The 23,174-nt window shown below is 44.5% G+C and overlaps 1 protein-coding gene across 2 annotated transcripts in view; it reads left to right on the top strand.

The window, feature by feature from the left end:
* The window catches only part of rev3l (REV3 like, DNA directed polymerase zeta catalytic subunit), a 282,330-nt gene that overhangs the window by 116,106 nt on the left and 143,050 nt on the right, over window positions 1-23,174 (top strand). For both annotated transcript variants that reach the window (XM_068027364.1, XM_068027373.1), the window contains exons 6-10: window positions 6,042-6,136; window positions 6,465-6,569; window positions 18,230-18,314; window positions 18,404-18,543; window positions 19,357-19,482. In XM_068027364.1, the coding sequence (XP_067883465.1) occupies window positions 6,042-6,136; window positions 6,465-6,569; window positions 18,230-18,314; window positions 18,404-18,543; window positions 19,357-19,482 (551 nt within the window). The remainder of the gene's footprint in view (window positions 1-6,041; window positions 6,137-6,464; window positions 6,570-18,229; window positions 18,315-18,403; window positions 18,544-19,356; window positions 19,483-23,174) is intronic.

Genomic DNA, 23,174 nt, shown 5'->3' with positions numbered 1-23,174 from the left:
TGCCACTTCACCTCCCTTTTTTACTTACCAATCTTCTTTGTATCCTTGAATATTGAGCACCCAGTCCTCACCATTTTTAAGCCATGTTTCCGTTATTACCACTATATCATATTCCCGCACAGCTATTTGTGCTTGTAGTTTACCAGCCTTATTCACCACACTTTATACGTTTACATATATGCAATATAAAACCTGTCTTTGCATTCCTCGTAATCCTCCCTCGTCTGCTGTCTAATATGGTACTAGTTCCTTCTCTAGTATTATCCAAAACTCTCACTGCTTTATGCACCTTATTTCTGTTTTCTACTTCTGTCTTCTGGTGCCCATCTTCCTGCCAATTTAGTTTGAATCCTCCCTTTAGATCACACTAGTGAACCTCTCCACAAGGCCATTGGTACCAGTCCTGTTGAGGTGCAAGCCATCCCTTTTGAATTGCCCCAGAACTGTTCCCAATGTCCCAAGAATCTGAAGTCCTCCCTCATTCACCAGGCCTCAAGCCATGCATTGATCCTCCCTATCTTCCTATTTTCTACTCTCGCTAGTGGGAGTAATCCAGCGATTACTACCTTCAAGGTCCTACTTTTTAGCTTCTTCCCTAGCTCCTGAAGCTCTGACCGTAGGACCTCCGTGCCCTTGCCCTTGCCCATGTACCGTAACTTCTGGCTCACTCCCTTCCCCCTGCAGAATATTCTGCATCCTCTTTGTGATGTCCTTTACCCTGGCACTAGGGAAGTCGCACACCATGCGGGACTCACTATGACGGTTACTGAAATGCCCATCTGTGTCTCTAGCTATGGCATCTTGTATAACAATTGCATTTCTGTTCTTTGCTGTTCCCTCATGTGCAGTACTTTACACATAGGTGCCATAATCTGGACTGTACTCCTTCAAGGTATCATGTCAGCAGTCTCCAAAGCGGAGTACTGGTTCGAGAGCCGCACACACCCTGAAGACTCCTGTGCTTCCAGCCTCTTCCTACTCTTCCGGATGGCCATCCATCTCCTATCCTGAGCGCTCTCTGCCTTGGGGTAACCACCTCCTGGAATGTATGATCCAGGCAACACTCGTCCTCCCTGATGCTACGCAATGACTCCAGCTGCCCCTTAAGCTAGGAAATTCTGAGTTCGAGCTTAAGCAGCTGAAGGCACTTCCTAAACATGTCCCCCATGACTTGAGAAGTGTCCTGAAGTTCCCACGTTCCACAGGAAATGCAATCAACAGGTCTCAGCTGCCCATCCATGATCTTCCTTCAGAATGTAGTTAGTACATGGTTCGTACTTGTATTTCATTCCCCCTTTTCCTGTTGTGTCTCTTTTTTTTAAAGCAGCTTGGGACCTGAAGGTATCTTACTGATTTAACTTAAAGACTCGTCTTGACATTTGGCACGTGTCCCGTTGAAGAGTACTGGTCAAGACTAGCTCTAGTTTATTTTGAGAAAAAGTCTTCCACAATCCATTACTTTAACTTTTTTTCCATAGCTTGTGCTCAGCATCTGAGTACCAACTTTCAGTTGGGTGCCTGGACCAAGCCAACAGTTGGAGTTTTGTAAAGTTCTGCTAATGAGTAGTCTGGTCAGTAATTTTGCCAATACAAGAGCCTTTCAGTTTTTGACTGCAGTCATCAAGTAGTAAAATCTCACCACCTTCTTTGGCTTCCTTGTCTCGAGAGACAATGGGTAAGCGCCTGGATGTGGTCAATGGTTTGTGCAGCAGCGCCTGGAGTGGCTATCGAGGCGAATTCTAGAGTGACAGACTCTTCCACAGGTGCTGCAGATAAAATTGGTTGTCGGGGCTGTTACACAGTTGGTTCTCTCCTTGCGCTTCTGTCTTTTTTCCCGCCAACTGCTAAGTCTCTTCGACTCTCCACTCTTTAGCCCCGCCTTTATGGTTGCCCGCCAGCTCTGGCAATCGCTGGCAACTGACTCCCACGACTTGTAATCAATGTCTCATGACTTCATGTCGCGTTTGCAGACGTCTTAAAAGTGGAGCCATGGGTGGCCGGTGGGTCTGGTACCAGTGACAAGCTCGCAGTACAATGTGTGCTTGGGGATCCTGCCATCTTCCATGCGGCTCACATGGCCAAGCCATCTCTGGTACCGCTGGCTTACTAGGGTGTTTATGCTGGGGATGTTGGCCGCTTCGAGGACTTCTGTGTTGGTAGTACGGTCCTGCCACCTGATGCTAAGGATTCTCCGGAGGCAGCGAAGATGGAATGAATTGTGACGTCGCTCTTGGCTGATGTACGTTGTCCAGGCCTCGCTGCCGTAGAGCAAGGTACTGAGGACACAGGCTTGATGCACTTGGACTTTTGTGTTCTGTGTCAGTGTGCTATTTTCCCACACTCTCGGCCAGTCTGGACATAGCAGTGGAAGCCTTTCCCATGCGCTTGTTTAATTCTGCATCGAGAGACAGGTTCCTGGTGATAGTTGAGCCTAGGTAGGTGAACCCTTGAACCACTTCGAGAGTGTGGTCGCCGATATTGATAGTTGGGGCATTTCTGACGTTCTGTCCAATGATGTTCGTTTTCTTGAGGCTGATAGTTAGGCCACATTCATTGCAGGCAGCTGCAAACCTGTCGATGAGTCTCTGCAGACACACTACAGTGTGAGATGTTAATGCAGCATCGTCAGCAAAAAGGAGTTCCCTGATGAGGACTTTCCGTACTTTGGACTTCGCTCTTAGACGGGCAAGGTTGTACAACCTGCCACCTGATCTTATGTGGAGGAAAATTCCTTCTGAGGACTTAAATGCATGTGAAAGCAGCAAGGAGAAGAAGATCTCAAACAATGTAGGTGCGAGAGCACAGCCCTGTTTCACGCCGCTCAGGATAGGAAAGGGGTCTGCTGAGACGCCACTATGCTGAATTGTGCCTTTCATATTGTCATGGAATGAGGTGATGATACTTAGTAGCTTTGGTGGGCATCCAATCTTTTCTAGTAGTCTGCAGAGACCACTTCTGACGAGATCAAAGGCTTTGGTGAGATCAATGAAAGCAACATAGAGGGGCATCTGTTGTTCACGGTATTTCTCCTGTATCTGGCGAAGGGAGAACAGCATGTCAATGGTGGATCTCTCTGCTCGAAAGCCACACTGTGCCTCAGGATGGACCCGCTCAGCCAGCTTCTGGAGCCTGTTTTAAGTGACACGAACGAAGACTTTCCCCACTATACTGAGCAGGGAGATTCCATGGTAGTTGTTGCAGTCACAGCGGTCACCCTTGTTCTTATAGAGGGTGATGATATTGGCATTGCGCATGTCCTGTGGTACTGCTCCCTCATCCCAACACAGGCAAAGCAGTTCGTGCAGAGCTGAAAGTATAGCAGGCTTGGCACTCTTGATTATTTCAGGGGTAATGTCGTCCTTCCCAGGGGCTTTTCCACTGGCTAGAGAATCAACGGCATCACTGAGTTCTGATTTTGTTGGCTGTATGTCCAGCTCATCCATGACTGGCAGAGACAGGGTTGCATTGAGGGTGGTCTCAGTGACTGCATTTTCCCTGGAGTACAGTTCTAGGTAGTGCTCAACCCAGAGGTCCATTTGCTTGCGTTGGTCAGTGATTGTGTCCCCTCATTTAGATTTGAGGGGGTCAGCAAGTCGTAAGATCTCGCCAATGAAAGGTTATTCTGTCAGTTTTATGGCTGACATGAGTGGCCCATTAGCGGTTGTGTTGGCCCGCTTTCTCATGAGTTTTGTGGTGGAAGCAGTAGCTCAAGCCAAAGCTTTCACACTACATAGCTAGAATTCTCTTTGAGAAGACTGACACCTCTGCTCCCTGCCACCCTCTGCCTTTCCAAATTGAAGCCTTCACTATATTTACTATTCTGATTTGGAGTATTTTCACATTAATTTTAATTTTCTTTTGTTGCATTGTCACAAGCTACAGCACTGCTTTCCTCCGTTAAATAGACTGATGATTGACAAGCAAGTGGTGCAGAATTTCATTGGACAACAAGAACAAATTTGCAGGGCTACAGGGAAAAGATGGGGGAGCGGGGCTAAGTAAGTTGCTCTTGCATAGAGCCGGCACAGACACGACGGGCTGAATGGCCATTTTCTGTGCTGTAATAATTCTAATTCTATGAAATTATATTTTATGTAGTACCTTTAACATCATAATGCTTCAAGGTGCTTCACAGGAGCATTATAAAACAAAGTATCACGCCAAGCGACATGAAATATTCGTTCAGATGACCAAAAATTTGGTCAAAGAGGTAGGTTTTAAGAAGTTTCTTTTAAGGATGAAAGTGAGGTAGAGAGGGCATTCCAGAACTTGGGACCTAGGCAACTGAAGGTACCAATGGTGCAGCGGTTAAAATAGGGGATCCACGCAGGAATCCAGAATTTAAGAAGTGCACATTACAGAGGGTTATGGGTCTGGAGGAGATTAGAGATGGGGAGGGGTGTGGCCATGGAAGGATTTGAAAACAAGGATGTGAATTTTAAAATCAGGTTGTTGCTTGACTGGGAGCCAGTGTGGGTCAGCAAGCACAGGGTGATAGGGCAACGGAGCATGGCAACAGAAGTTGGCCATGTTAAGACATGGGCAGCAGAGTTTTGGATGACCAAGTTTACAGAGGGTAGAATGTGGGAGACCAGCTAGGAGTGCATTGGAACAGTCCAGTCCAGAGGTGACAAAGGCATGAATGAGGGTTTCAGCAGTAGATGAGTTGAGATGGGGGTGAAGCTCGGCCATGTTCTGGAGGTGATCTTGGTGATGGCATGAATATGAGATCAGAAGCTCATCTTGGGGTCACGTGATACCAAGGTTGCGAACAGACTCTTAATCTCAAACTGCTGTCAGGTAGAGGGATGGAGCCAATAACCAGGGAACGGAGTTTGGGGCAGGGACCTAAAACAATGGCTTCAGTCTTCCCAATATTTAATTGGAGAAAATTTCTGCTCATTCAATACTGGATATCATATAAGCAGTTTGATAATTTAGCGGGGGAGTTGAGAGAGTTGGTGTCAGCGTCATTCTGGATGAAGTTCACAATTCAGACATAACTTCAGAGTATAGAAGTTGGCAGGTGTTGAGGCAGGAATTGGGTCACTGGCGTATATATTGGCTTCTAATGAATTATTCAGTGGTCAAGTATTAATGGTCACATGGGGAGATTGCTACACTATTAATTTTGAGATTTATAGTGTGGGTGCCTAAAGGAATCTGGGAATGAGGAGCACCATTCTTGAAATTACATTTTTGCCATCCTGCACTAGCTTTGTGTTTTGAATAGTTAAGGTTCATGTCTCAGTTGAGATCTGCTGACTCCTAACAGGAACAGAACTGGTGGCTTTTCGTTTACGGTGCCTTTGAGACTTGACGTGGAGAATACATTTGCTGATGACTAGTGAAATCTTTTTTTAAAAATCAAAATAAATTTCCATGATAGTTGCAAAATTTAGAACCAAGCCTAGAGGTGCTGAAGAAAAACCTTGAATTATGGTTCTTCCTTATCTAAGGTTATTGAAATGTGGATGTTCAGTATGAACAACAACAGGATACTGTTCTGGTCAATACATTTATCTTGTCTCACATTTGGTCTTGGCTTACTCTACTTATAATATTTCCAGTATATTTTCAACTGGAGATCTTTTATTCCCCAGCCCCGACCGCCCCCCCCCCCCCCCCCCCCCACCCAACCCCCTGCCATTTTTTAAGCTTAGGGAAATTGGAAGAAATAGATTCTATGCTGCTCTTCTAGTGGGAAACTTATTTCCACTGGTATTTTCTCAACTTTATTTTTAAACTATAAGCTTTCCTTGCACCTTTGACTGCTCTGCTACTGCATTAGGAATTGGAAATCAACCGTTCATTTTTGTCTGAGTTATCTTTCAGGCTGTGGTTCCTTCATATTGAATTTCTCCCTGTCGGTACATTAAGTTATTTGTAACCAGTTTCTGTTGGAAGATGCTGCATTTGATCAGCTTACACTATAATCCCAGTATATGTGAATGATATGCAGTTTTATTGAATAAACTGTACACAGATGGAAGTATTCTCATTTGCATAAAGCATTAATTCAACTCTTGGTTATGCTGCAGCTCCTTAGTGCTTGAGGACATTGATCGGCAGAGCACCTGTGAGCTTGAAGTGGATGCAGTTGCAGCTGATATATTAAATCGCTCAGAAATTGAAGGTATTATAAAAATGGTTTTACTGTGGTTAACAGGATTAAAATTCTCTGGCTCTTCTATCTTTCACCCCATAACATTTGATTTATGTAGAACCAGTATGTGATTGTATCTTGTGAAAAAGTAATTTTGTTTTGAACCTATTTGATATGCAATAGTTGGTTAGGCAATATGTCCAAGTATCTTGATGAGGATTTTAAGTAGTGTTTAATTTTTAAAAATTGAATGCATACAATTTTTTAGATTTGGAAACTCTATGTTCTGATTTAGAGGTGTTGTCTAGTCAGTGGCTTTAGGTGAGGAGTGCTGACTTCTTCCCCTTGTTTTTTTTAGCTCAGATTGGCAGAAACCCAGGCTTGCAGGCCATATGGGATGATGAAAAACAGCGCCGTCGTGAAAACAATATGTCCTCGCAAATTGAATCAGCTGATTCACAGGGTAACCGCAGTGACTTACAAAGGCGCAGCTTTCTGTAACTTGTACTGGATATGTAAGAACAAGAAAATCCCATGGTACTCCATAAATCAATCTCTAGCAAAAATCACAAGAACAAAGACCAAAACCATAACATCATAAATGTACGCCAGAAAGTTCAATTCTGTCACTTCTCCCTCTGCACTCTTCCACCTGTGTTGCAGCAAAAAAAAGTTGGGTTGTCAGTAGAAAGATGAGTTATATCGGTCAGCTTAAGTGACCATTTGTAAAACTCATTAGCTATTGGGTTTGAATGTTTTGCCCAGAGGGGAATCATGGCTCTGGTGGTTTAAGGAGAGCATCTGGATGACTGTTGAACTACTTCACAATCATGGGTTTCACTGCAAGCCCAGATTATTAAAGCTTCACCTTATGAAACAATGATTCACAAGTACGATAAGCGGGAACAACTGTATTTATATAGCCCCTTAAACATCTCAAAGCACTTCACGAGAGCGTTCTAAAGCAAAATTTGACACCGAGCTGCATGAAATATTAGGGTAGATGGGAAAATGTTTGGCCAAAGATGTAAGTTTTAAGGGATGTCTTAATGGAGGAAAGAGAGATAGTCAGGGAGAGGTTTAGGGAGCGAGGCCATGGCAGGATTTGGGATTTGAAAACAAAGATGAGAATTTTCAAATGGAGCTGCTGCTTAACCAGGAGCCAGTATAGGTTGGTGAGCATTGGGGCGATTGAGTGAACTGGACTTAACGCGAGTTAGGACATGGGCAGCAAAGTTTATGGAGGTTGGAAGATGGGAGGTTGCTCAGAAGTGCATTGGAATAGTCAAATCTATAGAAACCATTTTTCTTTCTCGTGTGATGTGATACTGGCAAGTATACTTGAAGTCTTTCAACTCGGTCTTTACTATTTGATAAGTAGAGGATTTTGGCAAGTAGAAGGCTTACAAGATAGATCAGCAGAACCTTAAGGAAGATGCTGGCTTATCAGTTGGTCATCCTTTTCACTGGCCAAGGCTATTTAGAGCCCTCTTTGCAGCCAGTTTGAGCTCAAGATTCCCTACCATGGTCTCGGTATAGCAATAATGCTTCAAAGTGGTGGTCCCACTTTGTCCTGTTGACATCAATGGCTCCTTTCCAGTCTCATCGAGCCAAGGGGTCAGGACCACCTTCATTAAACAACCTATTGGCAGTGAAGCAGTTTTTACACATATCCCCAGGTCAGGAAGTTTTATCTACTTGAGTTACCCCAAGTTCAGCTGAGTTACATTTGGGTTACATTAGAACCCAGGCTCGAGGTATTCTGTGACCATAATTCCATAAGTTTTAAGGTACTTGTGGGTAAGGATAAGAGTAGTCCTCGGGTGAAGGTGCTAAATTGGGGGAAGGCTAATTATAACAATATTGGGCAGGAACTGAAGAATTTAGATTGGGGGCGGCTGTTTGAGGGTAAATCAACATCTGACATGTGGGAGTGTTTCAAACGTCAGTTGATTAGCATCCAGGACCAGCATGTTCCTGTCAGGAAGAAGGATAAGTTTGGCAAGTTTTGGGAACCTTGGATAACGCGGGATATTGTGAGCCTAGTCAAAAAGAAAAAGGAAGCATTCGTAAGGGCTGGAAGGCTAGGAACAGATGAATCCCTTGAGGAATATAAAGACAGTAGAAAGGAACTTAAGCAAGGAGTCAGGAGGGCTAAAAGGGGTCATGAAAAGTCATTGGTAAACAGGATTAAGGATAATCCCAAGGCTTTTTATACATATATAAAGAGCAAGAGGGTAACTAGGGAAAGGATTGGCCCGCTCAAGGACAGAGAAGGGAATCTATGTGTGGAGCCAGAGGAAATGGGCGAGGTACTAAATGAGTACTTTGCATCAGTATTCACCAAAGAGAAGGACTTGGTGGATGATGAACCTAGGGAAGGGAGTGCAGGTAGTCTCAGTCATCGTGTCTCACTAATTTGATTGAGTTTTTTGAGAAAGTGACAAAGATGATTGATGAAAGAAGGGCAGTGGATGTTATGTATATGGACTTCAGTAAAGCCTTTGACAAGGTCCCTCATGGCAGACTGGTACAAAAGGTGAAGTCACACGGGATCAGAGGTGAGCTGGCAAGATGGATGCAGAACTGGCTCTGTCATAGAAGACAGAGGGTAGCAGTGGAACGGTGCTTTTCTGAATGGAGGGATGTGACTAGTGGTGTCCTGCAGGGATCAGTGCTGGGACCTTTGCTGTTTGTAGTATATATAAATGATTTGGAGGAAAATGTAGCTGTTCCGATTTGTAAGTTTGAGGACGACATGAAGGTTGGTGGAGTTGCGGATAGTGATGAGGTTTGTCAGAGGATACAGCAGGATATAGATCGGTTGGAGACTTGGGCGGAGAAATGGCAGATGGAGTTTAATCCGGACAAATGTGAGGTAATGCATTTTGGAAGATCTAATACAGGTGGGAAATATACAGTAAATGGCAGAACCCTTAGGAGTATTGACAGGCAGAGAGATCTGGGCGTACAGGTCCACAGGTCACAGTGGCAACGCAGGTGGATAAGTTGTCAAGAAGGCATACGGCATGCTTGCCTTCATTGGTCGGGGCATAGAGTATAAAAATGGGCAAGTCATGCCGCAGCTGTACAGAACTTTAGTTAGGCCATACTTAGAATATTGCGTGCAATTCTGGTCGCCACACTACCAGAAGGACGTGGAGGCTTTGGAGAGGGTACAGAAGAGGTTTACCAGGATGTTGCCTGGTCTGGAGGGCATTAGCTATGAGGAGAGGTTGGATAAACTCAGATTGTTTTCACTGGAACGACGGAGGTGGAGGGGTGACATGATCGAGGTTTACAAAGTTATGAGTGGCATGGACAGAGTGGATAGTCAGAAGCTTTTTCCCAGGGTGGAAGAGTCAGTTACTAGGGGACATAGGTTTAAGGTGCGAGGGGCAAAGTTTAGAGGGAATGTGCGAGGCAAGTTCTTTACACAGAGGGTGGTGAGTGCCTGGAACTTGCTGCCGGGGGAGGTGGTGGAAGCAGGTACGATAATGACGTTTAAGAGGCATCTTGACAAATACATGAATAGGATGGGAATAGAGGGATACGGTCCCCGGCAGTGCAGAAGGTTTTAGTTTAGACAGGCATCAAGATCGGCGCAGGCTTGGAGGGCCGAATGGCCTGTTCCTGTGCTGTACTGTTCTTCTTTGAGATTCATTTTTTTTCTTGCCCACATATGTTAAACAAGCTGTTAGCACGCCAGGATAGGAAAGATCCTGAGGGTAAAAATTGGACTTGGATGATGTATCTTCTGCCTGTTACATGTCTCACCTGATGTTCAGTTCCATTGACAGCTTTAATATTGCCAGTTTTGCATTCCTGTTCAAGTCAAAGTTGACCTTTCCCATTTCTGTTACTTCATCCTCCGAACTAGGGATTTTCTGAAATCTTAAATTCCTCCCCTTTGAGTGTCTTCAGGGGAGATTTGAAATGGTCTGTAGCTATTGTGAAACCTGTGCAACACTGTGATCAATTCAAAAAGCTATTAATGTAAGGTGCTCTCATTCATACTTAATTTCGCACTAAATTTTGAAACCTAAATGCTATAGCATCTTCCATGTTCATATTTAAACAGTTTAGTAAGGCTCCCACTCAGTAGTCTGCAGAGATTTCTTTTAAAAAATATTGTGACCAAAGTCTTTATTGGGTGTTTCCTTCAAAGGTGCTTCATTCTGCACTGTTCAAAAAAAAAATTGCATTCCTATTTTCGTATGTATTTGCTGATGTAAAGAGGGATTGAGATTGTTAGTTTGTGTTGAAAGGTCTGAGACTTGTGGTTGTCGTGCTGGAGTTGAGATCTCGTGGAGCATTGCAGGCTGAGCTCTTGCAGAGTCTACTAAATTTACCAATGTCCCAACTGGTTCACATAACCCAAGGCTCTGGGTTGAATTTGAAGTAGTGACTCTTAACATCTTATTTTAGTTTAGGCAAAACTACTGTATCTACCACCTTTTTGTGAAGAATAATGGATCTGTTAAGATAGGAGACTGTTCACTACAAATGAACTCTGGAGACATTTCCATGACACATCAACTGGCAGTAACTTAACTCTTTATTTTGAAGTCATACACCTTTCAGTATCTGGTTTGAAACTTATCTGTAAACTCATATAATGGAGAAGAAACACTCAACAGTTCAGTAATTGCTTTTTCATCAGTGGGTCAAGAATTTGTCTTTTACTCTCTGCTTCAGATTATTAATCTGTTCTAAAACTGCCTTGTGTCAATCTCTAAATAGAGCCTGGTGGATAATAAAATTCCATTGAAATGTTCAGTGATGCGCTTGGGCTGCTTGGAAGTAGACTGGCCACACTGGCTCTCTGAAAGAGCAACTCCCTCAGTTCCATTCCCCCACCTTCTCCCTGTAACTCTGCACATTCTTGCTTTTCATATAACTGTCTAATTCCCTTTTGAATAGTTCAATTGATCCTGCCTCCACCACATTCTCGGGCAGTGCATTCCAGACCCTAACCACTGGCTTCGTAAAAAGCTTTTCCTCATGTCACCTTTGCTTCTCTTACCAAATACTTTAAATCTGTGTCCTCTCGTTCTCGATCCTTTCGCGAGTGGGAACAGTTTCTCTCTATTTACTCTGTCCAGACCCCTCATGATTTTGAATACCTCTATCAGATCACCTCTCAGCCTTCTCTTCTCCAAGGAAAACAGTCCTAACTTCTCCAATCTGTCTTTATACCTGAAATTCCTCATCCCTGAAACCATTCTCATGAATCCTTTCTGTACTCTCTCCAATGCCCTCACGTCGTTCCTCAAGTGCGGTGCCCAGAACTGAATGCAACACTTCAGCTGAGGCCAAACAAGTGTCTTATACAAGTTCAACATAACTTCCTTACTTTTGTACTCTATGCCCCTATTAATAAAATCCAGGATACTGTATGCTTTTTTAACTGTGTTCTCAACCTGTCCTGCCACCTTCAATGACTTATGCACATATATACCGAGGGCCCTCTGCTGCTGCACCCCCTTTGGAATTGTACCCTTTATTTTATGGTTTTAGTTTTAGTTTTAGAGATACAGCACTGAAACAGGCCCTTCGGCCCACCGAGTCTGTGCCGACCATCAACCACCCATTTATACTAATCCTACACTAATCCCATATTCCTACCACATCCCCACCTGTCCCTATATTTTCCCTACCACCTACCTATACTAGGGGCAATTTATAATGGCCAATTTACCTACCAACCTGCAAGTCTTTGGCATGTGGGAGGAAACAGGAGCACCCGGAGGAAACCCACACAGACACAGGGAGAACTTGCAAGCTCCACACACGTTGTCTCGCCATGTTCTTCCTGCCAAAATGAATCACTTCCATTTCTTTGCATTGCACTTAATCTGCCACCTGTCTGCCCATTCCACCAACTTGTCTAAGTCCTTGTGAAGTTCTACACTATCTTCCTCATAGTTCACAATGCTTCCAAGTTTCGTATCATCTGCAGACTTTGAAATTATGCCCTGTACACCAAGGTCTAGGTCATTAATATATATCCGGAAAAGTAAGGATTCCAACACTGATCCCTGGGAACTCCACTACAAACGTTCCTCCAGCCTGGAAAACAACCAGTAAACACTGCTGTTTGTTTCCTGTTACTCAGCCAATTCCATATTCATGTTGCTACCATCCCTTTTATTCCATGAGCTACAAGTCTGTTGTGTGGCACTGTAACAAATGCCTTTTGAAAGTCCATGTACACCGCATCAACAACATTGCTGTCATCAACCCTCTCTGTTACCTGCTCAAAAAAACTCCAGCAAGTTAGTTAAACATGATTTTCTCAAGAAATCCATGCTGGCTTTCCTTACTTAACTCTCATTTGTCCATGTGACTACTGATTTTGTCCCGAATTATTTTTTCTAGACGTTTTCTCACTACCGAAGTTAAACTGACTGGCCTGCAGTTGCTGGGCTTAGCTTTACATTCGTTTTTGAACAAGGGTGAAACATTTGGGAGGCACAGTGGTTAGCACCGCAGTTTCACAGCTCCAGGGACCCGGGTTTGATTCTGGGTACTGCCTGTGCAGAGTTTGCAACTTCTCCCTGTGACCGCGTGGGTTTTCGCCGGGTGCTCTGGTTTCCTCCCACAGCCAAAGACTTGCAGGTTGATAGGTAAATTGGCCATTGTAAATTGCCCCTAGTGTTGGTAGGTGGTAGGGAATATGGGATTACTGTAGGGTTAGTATAAATGGGTGGTTGTTGTTCGGCACAGACTCGGTGGGCCGAAGGGCCTGTTTCAGTGCTGTATCTCTAAATATAATATAAAATATTTGCAATTCTGCACTCCTCTGGCACCACCCTCGAGTCTAAGGAAGAATGAAATATTATGGCCAGTGCCTCTGCAATTTCTATCCTCACTTCCCTCTGTATCCTTGGATGCATCTCATCTGGTCCTGGTGCTTTATCCACTTTAAATACAGACAGCCTATCTAATACTTTCTCTTTATCTATTTTAAACCCCTCGATTGTCTGACTTACCTTCTCTTTCAACATTGCCTGGGTAGCATCTTCTTCCTTGGTAAAGACAGATGCAAAGTATTCATTTTATACCTCATCTATGCCCTTGCCTCCATGTGTAAATCCCCGTTCTGGTCCTTAATCGGCCCCACTTCTCTGTGTACCACCTTTTTATGGTTTATATGCCTATAAAAAAAAACTTTGGGATTTCCTTTAATGCTAGCTTCCAGTCTCTTAGTGCTGTCTCTTTGCTTCTCTTATTTGCTTTTTCACTTCCCCTCTGGACCTTCGAGATTCAGCCTGGTTCTCAATAGTATTTTCCAACTGGCATCTGTCATAAGCACACTTTTTCTTTATCTTAATCTCTAACTTTTTTTGTCATTCAGGGAGCTCTAGATTTGTTTGCCCTACTTGTCCCCTTTGAGGGAACATACCTTGACTGTGCCCGAACTCTCTCTCCTTTGAAAGTAGCCCATTGTTCATGTACCTGTTTTCTTGCCAACTTTTGACTCCAATTTATTCACCCTGGCTCCATTCTTACCCCATTGAAGTTTGCCTTCCCCCAGTTAATTATTCTTACCCTGAATTGTTCTTTGTCCTTTTCCGTAGTCAACCTAAACCTTATACAATGATCGCTATCCCCTAAATGCTCTCCTACTGACACTTGATCCACTTGGCCCACCACATTCCCAAGAACCAGGTATAGCAGTGCCTCCTTTCTCGTTGGACTAGCAACATACAGTTGTAGAAAACTTTCTCATTGCCCTTTACACTGCTATTATCCCAGTCTATGTTTGGATAATTGAAGTCCCCTGTTATAACTACGCTACAATTTCTGAACCTCTGTAATTTCCTTGCAAATTGAACATAGAACATAGAACAGTACAGCACAGTACAGGCCCTTCGGCCCACAATGTTGTGCCGAACCTTTAACCTACTCTAGGATCAAACTACCTACATACCCTTCATACTATCATCCATGTACCTATCCAAGAGTCGCTTAAATGTCCCTAATGTATCTGCTGCTTCTACCACTGTTGGCAGTGCATTCCACGCACCCACCACACTCTGTGTAAAGAACCTACCTCTGACATCTCCCTGAAACCTTCCTCCAATCACCTTAAAATTATGCCCCCTGGTGATAGCCCTTTCCACCCTGGGAAAAAGTCTCTGGCTATCCACTCTATCTATGCCTCTCATCATCTTGTACACCTCTATCAAGTCACCTCTCATCCTTCTTCGCTCCAATGAGAAAAGCCCTAGCTCCCTCAACCTTTCTTCGGAAGACATGCCCTCCAGTCCAGGCAGCATCCTGGTAAATCTCCTCTGCACCCTCTCTAAAGCTGCCACATCCTTCCTATAATGAGGCGACCAGAACTGAACACAATATTCCAAGTGTGGTCTAACCAGGGCTTCATAGAGCTGCAGCATAACCCCGCGGCTCTTAAACTCAATCCCCCTGTTAATGAAAGCCAACACACCATACGCTTTCTTAACAACCCTATCAACTTGAGTGGCAACTTTGAGTGATCTATGGACATGGACCCCAAGATCCCTCTGTTCCTCCACACTACCAAGAATCCTGTCTTTAAGCCTGTATTCTGCATTCAAATTCGACCTTCCAAAATGAATCACTTCACACTTTTCCAGGTTGAACTCCATCTGCCACTTCTCAGCCCAGCTCTGCATCCTGTCAAAGTCCTGTTGCAACCTACAACAGCCTTCCACATTATCCACAACTCCAGCAACCTTCGTGTCATCGGCAAACTTGCTAACCCAGCCTTCCACTTCCTCATCCAAGTCATTTATAAAAATCACAAAGAGCAGAGGTCCCAGAACAGATCCCTGTGGAACACCACTGGTCACCGAGCTCCAGGCTGAATACTTTCCATCTACTACCACCCTCTGTCTTCTATGGGCCAGCCAATTCTGTATCCAGACAGCCAACTTCCCCTGTATCCCATGCCTCCTTACTTTCTGAATGAGCCTACCATGGGGAACCTTATCAAACGCCTTGCTAAAATCCATATACACCACATCCACTGCTCTTCCTTCATCAACGTATTTTGTCACATCTTCAAAGAATTCAATAAGGCTTGTGAGGCATGACCTGCCCCTCACAAAGCCATGCTGACTATCTCTAATCAAACTATGCTTTTCCAAATAATCATAAATCCTGTCTCTCAGAATCCTCTCCAATAATTTGCCCACTACTGACGTAAGACTGACTGGTGTATAATTCCCAGGGTTATCCCTATTCCCTTTCTTGAACAAGGGAATAACATTTGCCACCCTCCAATCATCTGGCACTACTCCAGTGGACAGTGAGGACGCAAAGATCATCGCCAAAGGCGCAGCAATCTCTTCCCTCACTTCCCGTAATATCCTTGGGTATATCCCGTCTGGCCCCGGGGACTTATCTGTCCTCATGTCTTTCAAAATTTCCAGCATATCCTCCCTCTTAACATCAACCTGTTCGAGCATATCAGCCTGTTTCACGCTGTCCTCACAAACGACCAGGTTCCTCTCACTAGTGAATACTGAAGCAAAGTATTCATTTAGGACTTCCCCTACCTCCTCCGACTCCAGGCACAAGTTCCCTCCACTATCCCTGATCGGCCCTACCCTCACTCTGGCCATCCTCTTGTTCCTCACATAAGTGTAGAACGCCTTGGGATTTTCCTTAATCCTACCCGCCAAGACTTTTTCATGTCCCCTTCTAGCTCTCCTAAGTCCATTCCTCAGTTCCTTCCTGGCTACCTTGTAACCCTCTAGAGCCCTGTCTGATCCTTGCTTCCTCAACCTTAAGTAAGCATCCTTCTTCCTCTTGACTAGCTGTTCCACATCTCTTGTCATCCAAGGTTCCTTCACCCTTCCATCCCTTCCTTGCCTCATCGGGACAAACCTATCCAGCAGTCGCAGCAAGTGCTCCCTAAACAACCTCCACATTTCTGTCGTGCATTTCCCTGAGAACATCTGTTCCCAGTTTATGCTCCCCAGTTCCTGCCTAATAGCATTGTAATTTCCCCTCCCCCAATTAAATATTTTCCCATCCCGTCTGCTCCTGTCCCTCTCCATGACTATAGTAAAGGTCAGGGAGTTGTGATCACTATCACCGAAATGCTCTCCCACCGAGAGAACTGCCACCTGGCCTGGTTCGTTGCCAAGCACCAAGTCCAACATAGTCTCTCCTCTAGTCGGCCTATCTACATGTTGAGTCAGGAAACCTTCCTGGACACACCTGACAAAAACTGCTCCATCCAAACTATTTGCACTAAGGAGGTTCCAATCAATATTTAGGGAAGTTGAAGTCACCCATGACAATAACCCTGTTACTTCTGCACCTTTCCAAAATCTGCCTCCCAATCTGTTCCTCCGTGTCTCTGTTGCTATTGGGGGGTCTATAGAAAACTCCCAATAAAGTGACTGCTCCTTTCCTGTTTCTGACTTCCACCCATAATGACTCAGTAGACAAACCATCCTCGACGACCTCCCTTTCTGCAGCTGTGATACTATCCCTGATTAGCAATGCCACTCCCCCCCTCCCATTCCTTTTGAAACATCTAAACCCCGGAACATCCAACATCCATTCCTGCCCCTGTGATATCCAAGTCTCCATAATGGCCACAACATCGTAGCTCCAAGTACTGATCCATGCTCTACGTTCATCACCCTTATTCCTGACACTTCTTGCATTAAAATAGACACACTTTAACCCATCATACTGGCTGCAACTTTGCCCTGTCAACTGTCTAAACTTCCTCACAGACTCTCTGCACTCTGTATCTGCCTGTTCAACAGCTACCCCATCCACTGATCCGTAGCTCCGGTTCCCATCCCCCTGCCAAACTAGTTTAAACCCTCCTGAAGAGCGCTAGCAAACCTCCCGCCCAGGATATTGGTGCCCCTCCAGTTCAGATGCAACCCGTCCTCCTTGTACAGGTCCCACCTTCCCCAGAAGGTATCCCAATGATCCACATATCTGAAGCCCTCCGTCCTACACCAGCTCTGTAGCCATGTGTTCAGCTGCACTCGCTCTGTTTCTATCCTCACTATCACGTATCAATCATGAGATTACTATCCTGCTCATCCTGCCTTTTAGCTTCCAACCTAACTCCCGATATTTGCTTTTCAGGTCCTCATCCCTTTTCCTAGCTATGTCATTGGTACCAATGTGTACCACGACTTCTGGCTGCTCCCCCTCCTTTGTTCCTCCTTGTCCTTGTCCTTCCCACTAGCTGGTCGCCTATAGACAACACTGAGCAATGTAACCGCGCCTTTTTTGTTCCTTAGTCGAATAGATTCCGTCCTCGACCCTCAGAACATATTTTTTCTCCAGCACTGCAATCCTCTCAATCAATGCCGTCACCCCTCCCCCTTTTTTCTCCCTTTCCTATCTTTCCTGAACACCTTGTATCCAGGAATATTTAACACCCAGTTCTGCCCTTCTTTGAGACTGATCTCCGTTGTAGCTATTTTCTGTTAAAATAATCTCTCCTCAAATAGGCTTCTGTTCCAAACGGAGAATAGTCTTTTTGCATCCCTCTGGGTAACCACCTAATAACTTGGCCTCTGAACAGTGACATTGAAATAAAAGCAGAAAGTGTTGGAAATACTCAGCATGTCAGGCAGCAACTGTGGAGCGAGAAGCAGAGTTAACGTTTCAGGTCTGTAACTTTTCAGCAGTAAAAGTGAAATGGCAGCGAGGAAAGTCATCATGAATTAAGCAAATGAATAAATAAGTGCTGAATTTTAGGAATTATACATGAAGAAAACTGACAAGAAATCCCCAAAAAATGTGGATCAAAAAAAATCTGTTCTAGTGATTTTCTTCAGTGATGTAGAAATGACTCTCATGTAATCTGCATATCCTATGTTTACTTGCAGTATTGTACATCCTGTTTTGGCAAAAAATACACATGATGTTGGGTAATTCAAAGGCTGCCTTTTAACCATGGGGTTAGCTTGGGTTTGTAACACTGAAACCCATGCTATAAAGTATTTTTATTGGTTTTTTTGTTTATTTTAGAGCACATATATAAAATATGGCAGTCATGAAATCCTCCGTATGACCCAAGGTACGTGCATGCATAATGAATTACTTGCAGGCAAGCTTTCTAATGATGGGCTTTGTACTTTTTATTTGTAGATCGTGGATCTGTACAAGTCACCGAAAGTGAGAGGATCTTCCAACGCAGAATAAAGGAGATTCTACAGCAAAATAACTATTCTGTGTAAGCAGCTTCCTGTTTTCTTTAATATATTTTTATTATTTTGATCAAGCTTATAAAACATCTCTCTTTTTTTGCTGTTTTTAAACTAGGTTTTTGTCACAATCTGTGGATGATAGTGAAGAGTTTGAAATGCTCCCTTCAAATTTGACCTTGCATGTGGATGCATTGTGTCCTGAAGTCCTTTTCTCCACACCCGCTAATCTGGTTGAAATACATAATGATGAGCAAAGTAAGAAATATTGGATCTGAGCTGCCATTTGTTGTAACATCAGTAACTTGTGCTTTTAATTTACCTGTTCTGCCAGATTCAAGAGCTAAGAGGAAAAACTATCAGTGCTGTCCATCTATATGTATTTGACTGTTAATTTATTTCTAGAATGCTCCACAGTCTCACTGTTGGTGAATTTTGTAGTTTAGAAATGGAAGGATGTTGATGCTGATGTCAAAAGTGGAAAAGTGATAAGTCCAGGGTCAGGAAAGCATGAGTCAGTTGGAGGGCAAAACTCTGTACTCTAATTGAATAATGTAGCTTAATGTTAAGGTAATATTGTTCAACATTTGCCCTAAAGTCCTCTTTCAAAGGGTTAGCTGCATAACTTCACCCTTTTACAGTTCTGACCTGTGACTAAACTCAGGGAGGAGACACTCATTCTAAACTGAGTAATCGAGCTTTCTGAATATTAACCACTGGAGGTTGATTTCACATTGTATTCAAACAATCACAAGCATTGGCTTTTTTAGTTAGGATGGCTCCTGTTTAATAAATAACTTCATTTCATTAGAAATTCTTACCAAAAATGTGGGAGAGTTTTCAAAGTTTTTTTCCTACAATAAGTAATACAGCTGCACTATATTAAGAGCTTTGTAGTATAGTCTGCTCCTCTGAAATCAAAGGGGTTTAAATCAAGTTATCTAAATTCAAATCTTTAGTGCAAAAATGACTTAGAATTATGAGGAGTAGATTTATTAGTTGTCTTTTCACAGTGAAATATCATAAATTTATTTTTTTAATGAAATTTTTCCTCTCCCTGCCCAAAAACAGGGGTGAGTCAAGGGAATGCAGAGACTGAAGAAGCAATAGTTGATGAAGAAACAATTCTAAATATAATGGAGAGCAGTCAGACGTTCCACGCCTCATCACAAAGGTTAATTCAATCTCCAATTCTCAGTGAGTATGTAAGGTTCAACATCAGTTTTGTCCTTGAAATGTCTGACAAAATTAAGCCAGTATTGTGTAAAGTCCCCTGTTGATTTAGAGGAAAAAAACATTGATAGGACCTCCTATAATGGTTATCCTTAAAACTGATGCTGTCCTTGTGCTGGAGCAGAGACCACTGCATTGACAGCAGTTAGTGAACTGATATGAAATTAGTCTTGCTCAGACTGTTCTGGCTAATACATTCTTGAAATATTTCAACTCCAAGCTACAGTTCCATTCTTCATAAAGTAGTTAAGTAGAAAAGGGTGGTGGGGAGAATGCTCCTTCTGCACCTTCTCCTTGCCCACCAAGCCAAGCCCCCACTGCCCTAGCCCAAAAATCAATCTTTTTCCAGTTTCTCTCCAATCTATCCTCATGTTCTCTCTGACTTCATCGCCTCATGAGATCCACCTTCCCTTAACCCCATTCTTACTAAACTCCTGACCAACCACCCGACTTACTTCCAGGCTACCCCATGATATTTAAGATTGTAAATGGTTCCCTCTTCTTAGGTGCTGTACCCTTCCCTTTCAAAACTGTTGTCAATATTCACTCCTGAAAATCTTGCTCAAGCAACCACACATCTTCAACTTCTTGACCTGTTTAGAATCTATTTGGCTAGGGGTAGGCGGTGGCGTAGTGGTATTATCACTAGAGACCCAGGGTATTTCTTTGGGGACATGAGTTCCAATCCCACCACAGCAGAAGGTGGAATTTGAATTGAATTAATAAATCTGGAATTAAAAAGCTCGTCTAATGATGGCCATGAAACCATTGTCGATTGTTGTAAAAACCTATCTAGTTCACTAATGTCCTTTAGGGAAGGAAATCTGCTGTACGTACCTGGTCTGGCCTATGTGTGACTCCAGACCCACAGCAATGTGGTTAACTCTTATATGCCTGTGGTTAACTCTGTTAACTGTGGTTAACATACATGTGGTTAACTCTGAAATGGCCCAGCAACCCACTCAGTTGTACCTAACCGCTATGAAGTCAATAAAAAGGAATGAAACCGGACGGACCACCCGGCATCGACTTAGGCACCGGAAACGATAACGACAAACCCAGCCCAGTCGACCCTGCAAAGTCCTCCTTACTAACATCTGGGGGCTTGTGCCAAAGTTGGGAGAGCTATCCCACAGACTAGTCAAGCAACAGCCTGACATAGTCGTACTCACAGAATCATACCTGACAGACAATGTTCCAGACACTGCTATCACCATCCCGGGTATGTCCTGTCCCACCGGCAGGACAGACCCACCAGAGGTGGTGGCACAGTGGTATACAGTAGGGAGGGAGTTGCCCTGGGAGTCCTCAATATCGACTCCGGACCCCATGAAGTCTCATGACATCAGGTCAAACATGGGCAAGGTAACCTCCGACTGATTACCACCTACCGCCCTCCCTCCTCACCTCCTGACTCCCCAAAACCACTAGTCAGGAGTGTGATGGAATACTCTCCACCTGCCTGGATGGGTGTAGCTCCAACAACACTCAAGAAGTTCGTCACCATCCAGGACAAAGCAGCCCGCTTGATTTTTTTTTTTCTCATTTTTATTCATTCATGGGATGTGGGCATCACTGGCTATGCCAGCATTTATTGCCCATCCCTAATTGCCCTTGAGAAGGTAGTGGTGAGCTGCCTTCTTGAACCCCTGCAGTCCATTTGGGGTAGGTGGACCCACAGTGCTGTTGGGAAGGGAGTTCCAGGATTTTGACACAGCGACAGTGAAGGAACGGCGATATAGTTCCAAGTCAGGATGGTGTGTGACTTGGAGGGGATTTTTCAGGTGGTGTTCCCATGTATTTGCTGCCCTTGTCCTTCTAGTTGGTAGAGGGCATGGGTTTGGAAGGTGCTCTCTAAGGAGCTTTGGTGCATTGCTGCAGTGCATCTTGTAGATGGTACACACTGCTGCTACTGTGCATCGGTGGTGGAGGGAGTGAATGCTTGTAGATGGTGTGCCAATCAAGCGGGCTGCTTTGTCCTGGATGGTGTCGAGCTTTTTGAGTGTTGGAGCTGCACCCATCCAGGCAAGTGGAGAGTATTCCATCACACTCCTGACTTGTGCCTTGTAGGTGGTGGACAGGCTTTGGGGAGTCAGGAGGTGAGTTACTCACCTCAGGATTCCTAGCCTCTGACCTGCTCTTGTAGCCACGGTATTTATATGGCTACTCCAGTTCAGTTTCTGGTCAATGGTAGCCCCTAGGATGCTGATAGTGGGGGATTCAGTGATGGTAATGCTGTTGAATGTCAAGGAGAGATGGTTAGATTCTCTTGTTGGAGATGGTCATTGCCTGGCACTTGTGTGGCACGAATGTTACTTGCCACTTATCAGCCCAAGCCTGGATATTGTCCAGGTCTTGCTGCATTTCTGCACAGACTGCTTCAGTATCTGAGGAGTCACGAATGGTGCTGAACATTCTGCAATCATCAGCGAACATCCCCACTTCTGACCTTATGATTGAAGGAAGGTCATTGATGAAGCAGCTGAAGATGGTTGGGCCTAGGAAACTACCCTGAGGAACTCCTGCAGTGATGTCCTGGAGCTCAGATGATTGACCTGCAACACCCACAACCATCTTCCTTTGCGCTAGGTATGACTCCAGCCAGGGGAGGGTTTTCCCCCTGGTTCCCATTGACCTCAGTTTTGCTAGGGCTCCTTGATGCCATACTCGGTCAAATGCTGCCTTGATGTCAAGGGCAATGACTCTCACCTCGCCTCTTGAGTTCAGCTCTTTTGTCCATGTTTGAACCAAGGCTGTAATGAGGTCAGGAGCAGAGTGGCCCTGGCGGAACCCAAACTGAGCGTCACTGAGCAGGTTATTGCTAAGCAAGTGCCGCTTGATGGCACTGTTGATGACACCTTCCATCACTTTACTGATGGTTGAGAGTAGGCTGATGGGGCGGTAATTGGCCGGGTTGGACTTGTCCTGCTTTTTGTGTACAGGATATACCTGGGCAATTTTCCACATTGCAGGGTAGGTGCCAGTGTTGTAGCTGTACTGGAACAGCTTGGCTAAGGGCGCGGCAAGTTCTGGAGCACAGGTCTTCAGTACTATTGCCGGAATATTGTCAGGGCCCATAGCTTTTGTAGTATCCAGTGCCTTCAGTCGTTTCTTGATATCACGTGGAGTGAATCGAATTGGCTGAAGTCTGGCATCTGTGATGCTGGGGACTTCAGGAGGAGGCTGAGATGGATCATCAACTCGGCACTTCTGGCTGAAGATTGTTGCAAATGCTTCAGCCGTATCTTTCGCACTGATGTGCTGGGTTCCCCCATCATTGATGATGGGGGAACTCCTAACTCCTCCAGTTAGTTGTTTAATTGTCCACCACCATTCACAGCTGGATGTGGCAGGACTGCAGAGCTTAGATCTGATCCGTTGGTTATGGGATCGCTTAGCTCTGTCTATCGCATGCTGCTTACGCAGTTTGGCATGCAAGTAGTTTTGGGTTGTAGCTTCACCAGGTTGACACCTCATTTTGAGGTATGCCTGGTGCTGCTCCTGGCATGCCCTCCTGCACTCTTCATTGAACCAGGGTTGGTCTCCTGGCTTGATGGTAATGGTAGAGTGGGGGATATGCCGGGCCATGAGGTTACAGATTGTGGATGAGTACAATTCTGCTGCTGCTGATGGCCCACAGCGCCTCATGGATGCCC

This window comes from Heterodontus francisci, chromosome 3 (genome assembly GCF_036365525.1).
Source record: "Heterodontus francisci isolate sHetFra1 chromosome 3, sHetFra1.hap1, whole genome shotgun sequence".
Classification (NCBI taxonomy): domain Eukaryota; kingdom Metazoa; phylum Chordata; class Chondrichthyes; order Heterodontiformes; family Heterodontidae; genus Heterodontus; species Heterodontus francisci.
The sequence above is the reverse complement of the archived record's forward strand: the minus strand, read 5'-3'. Positions and strand labels throughout refer to the sequence as shown.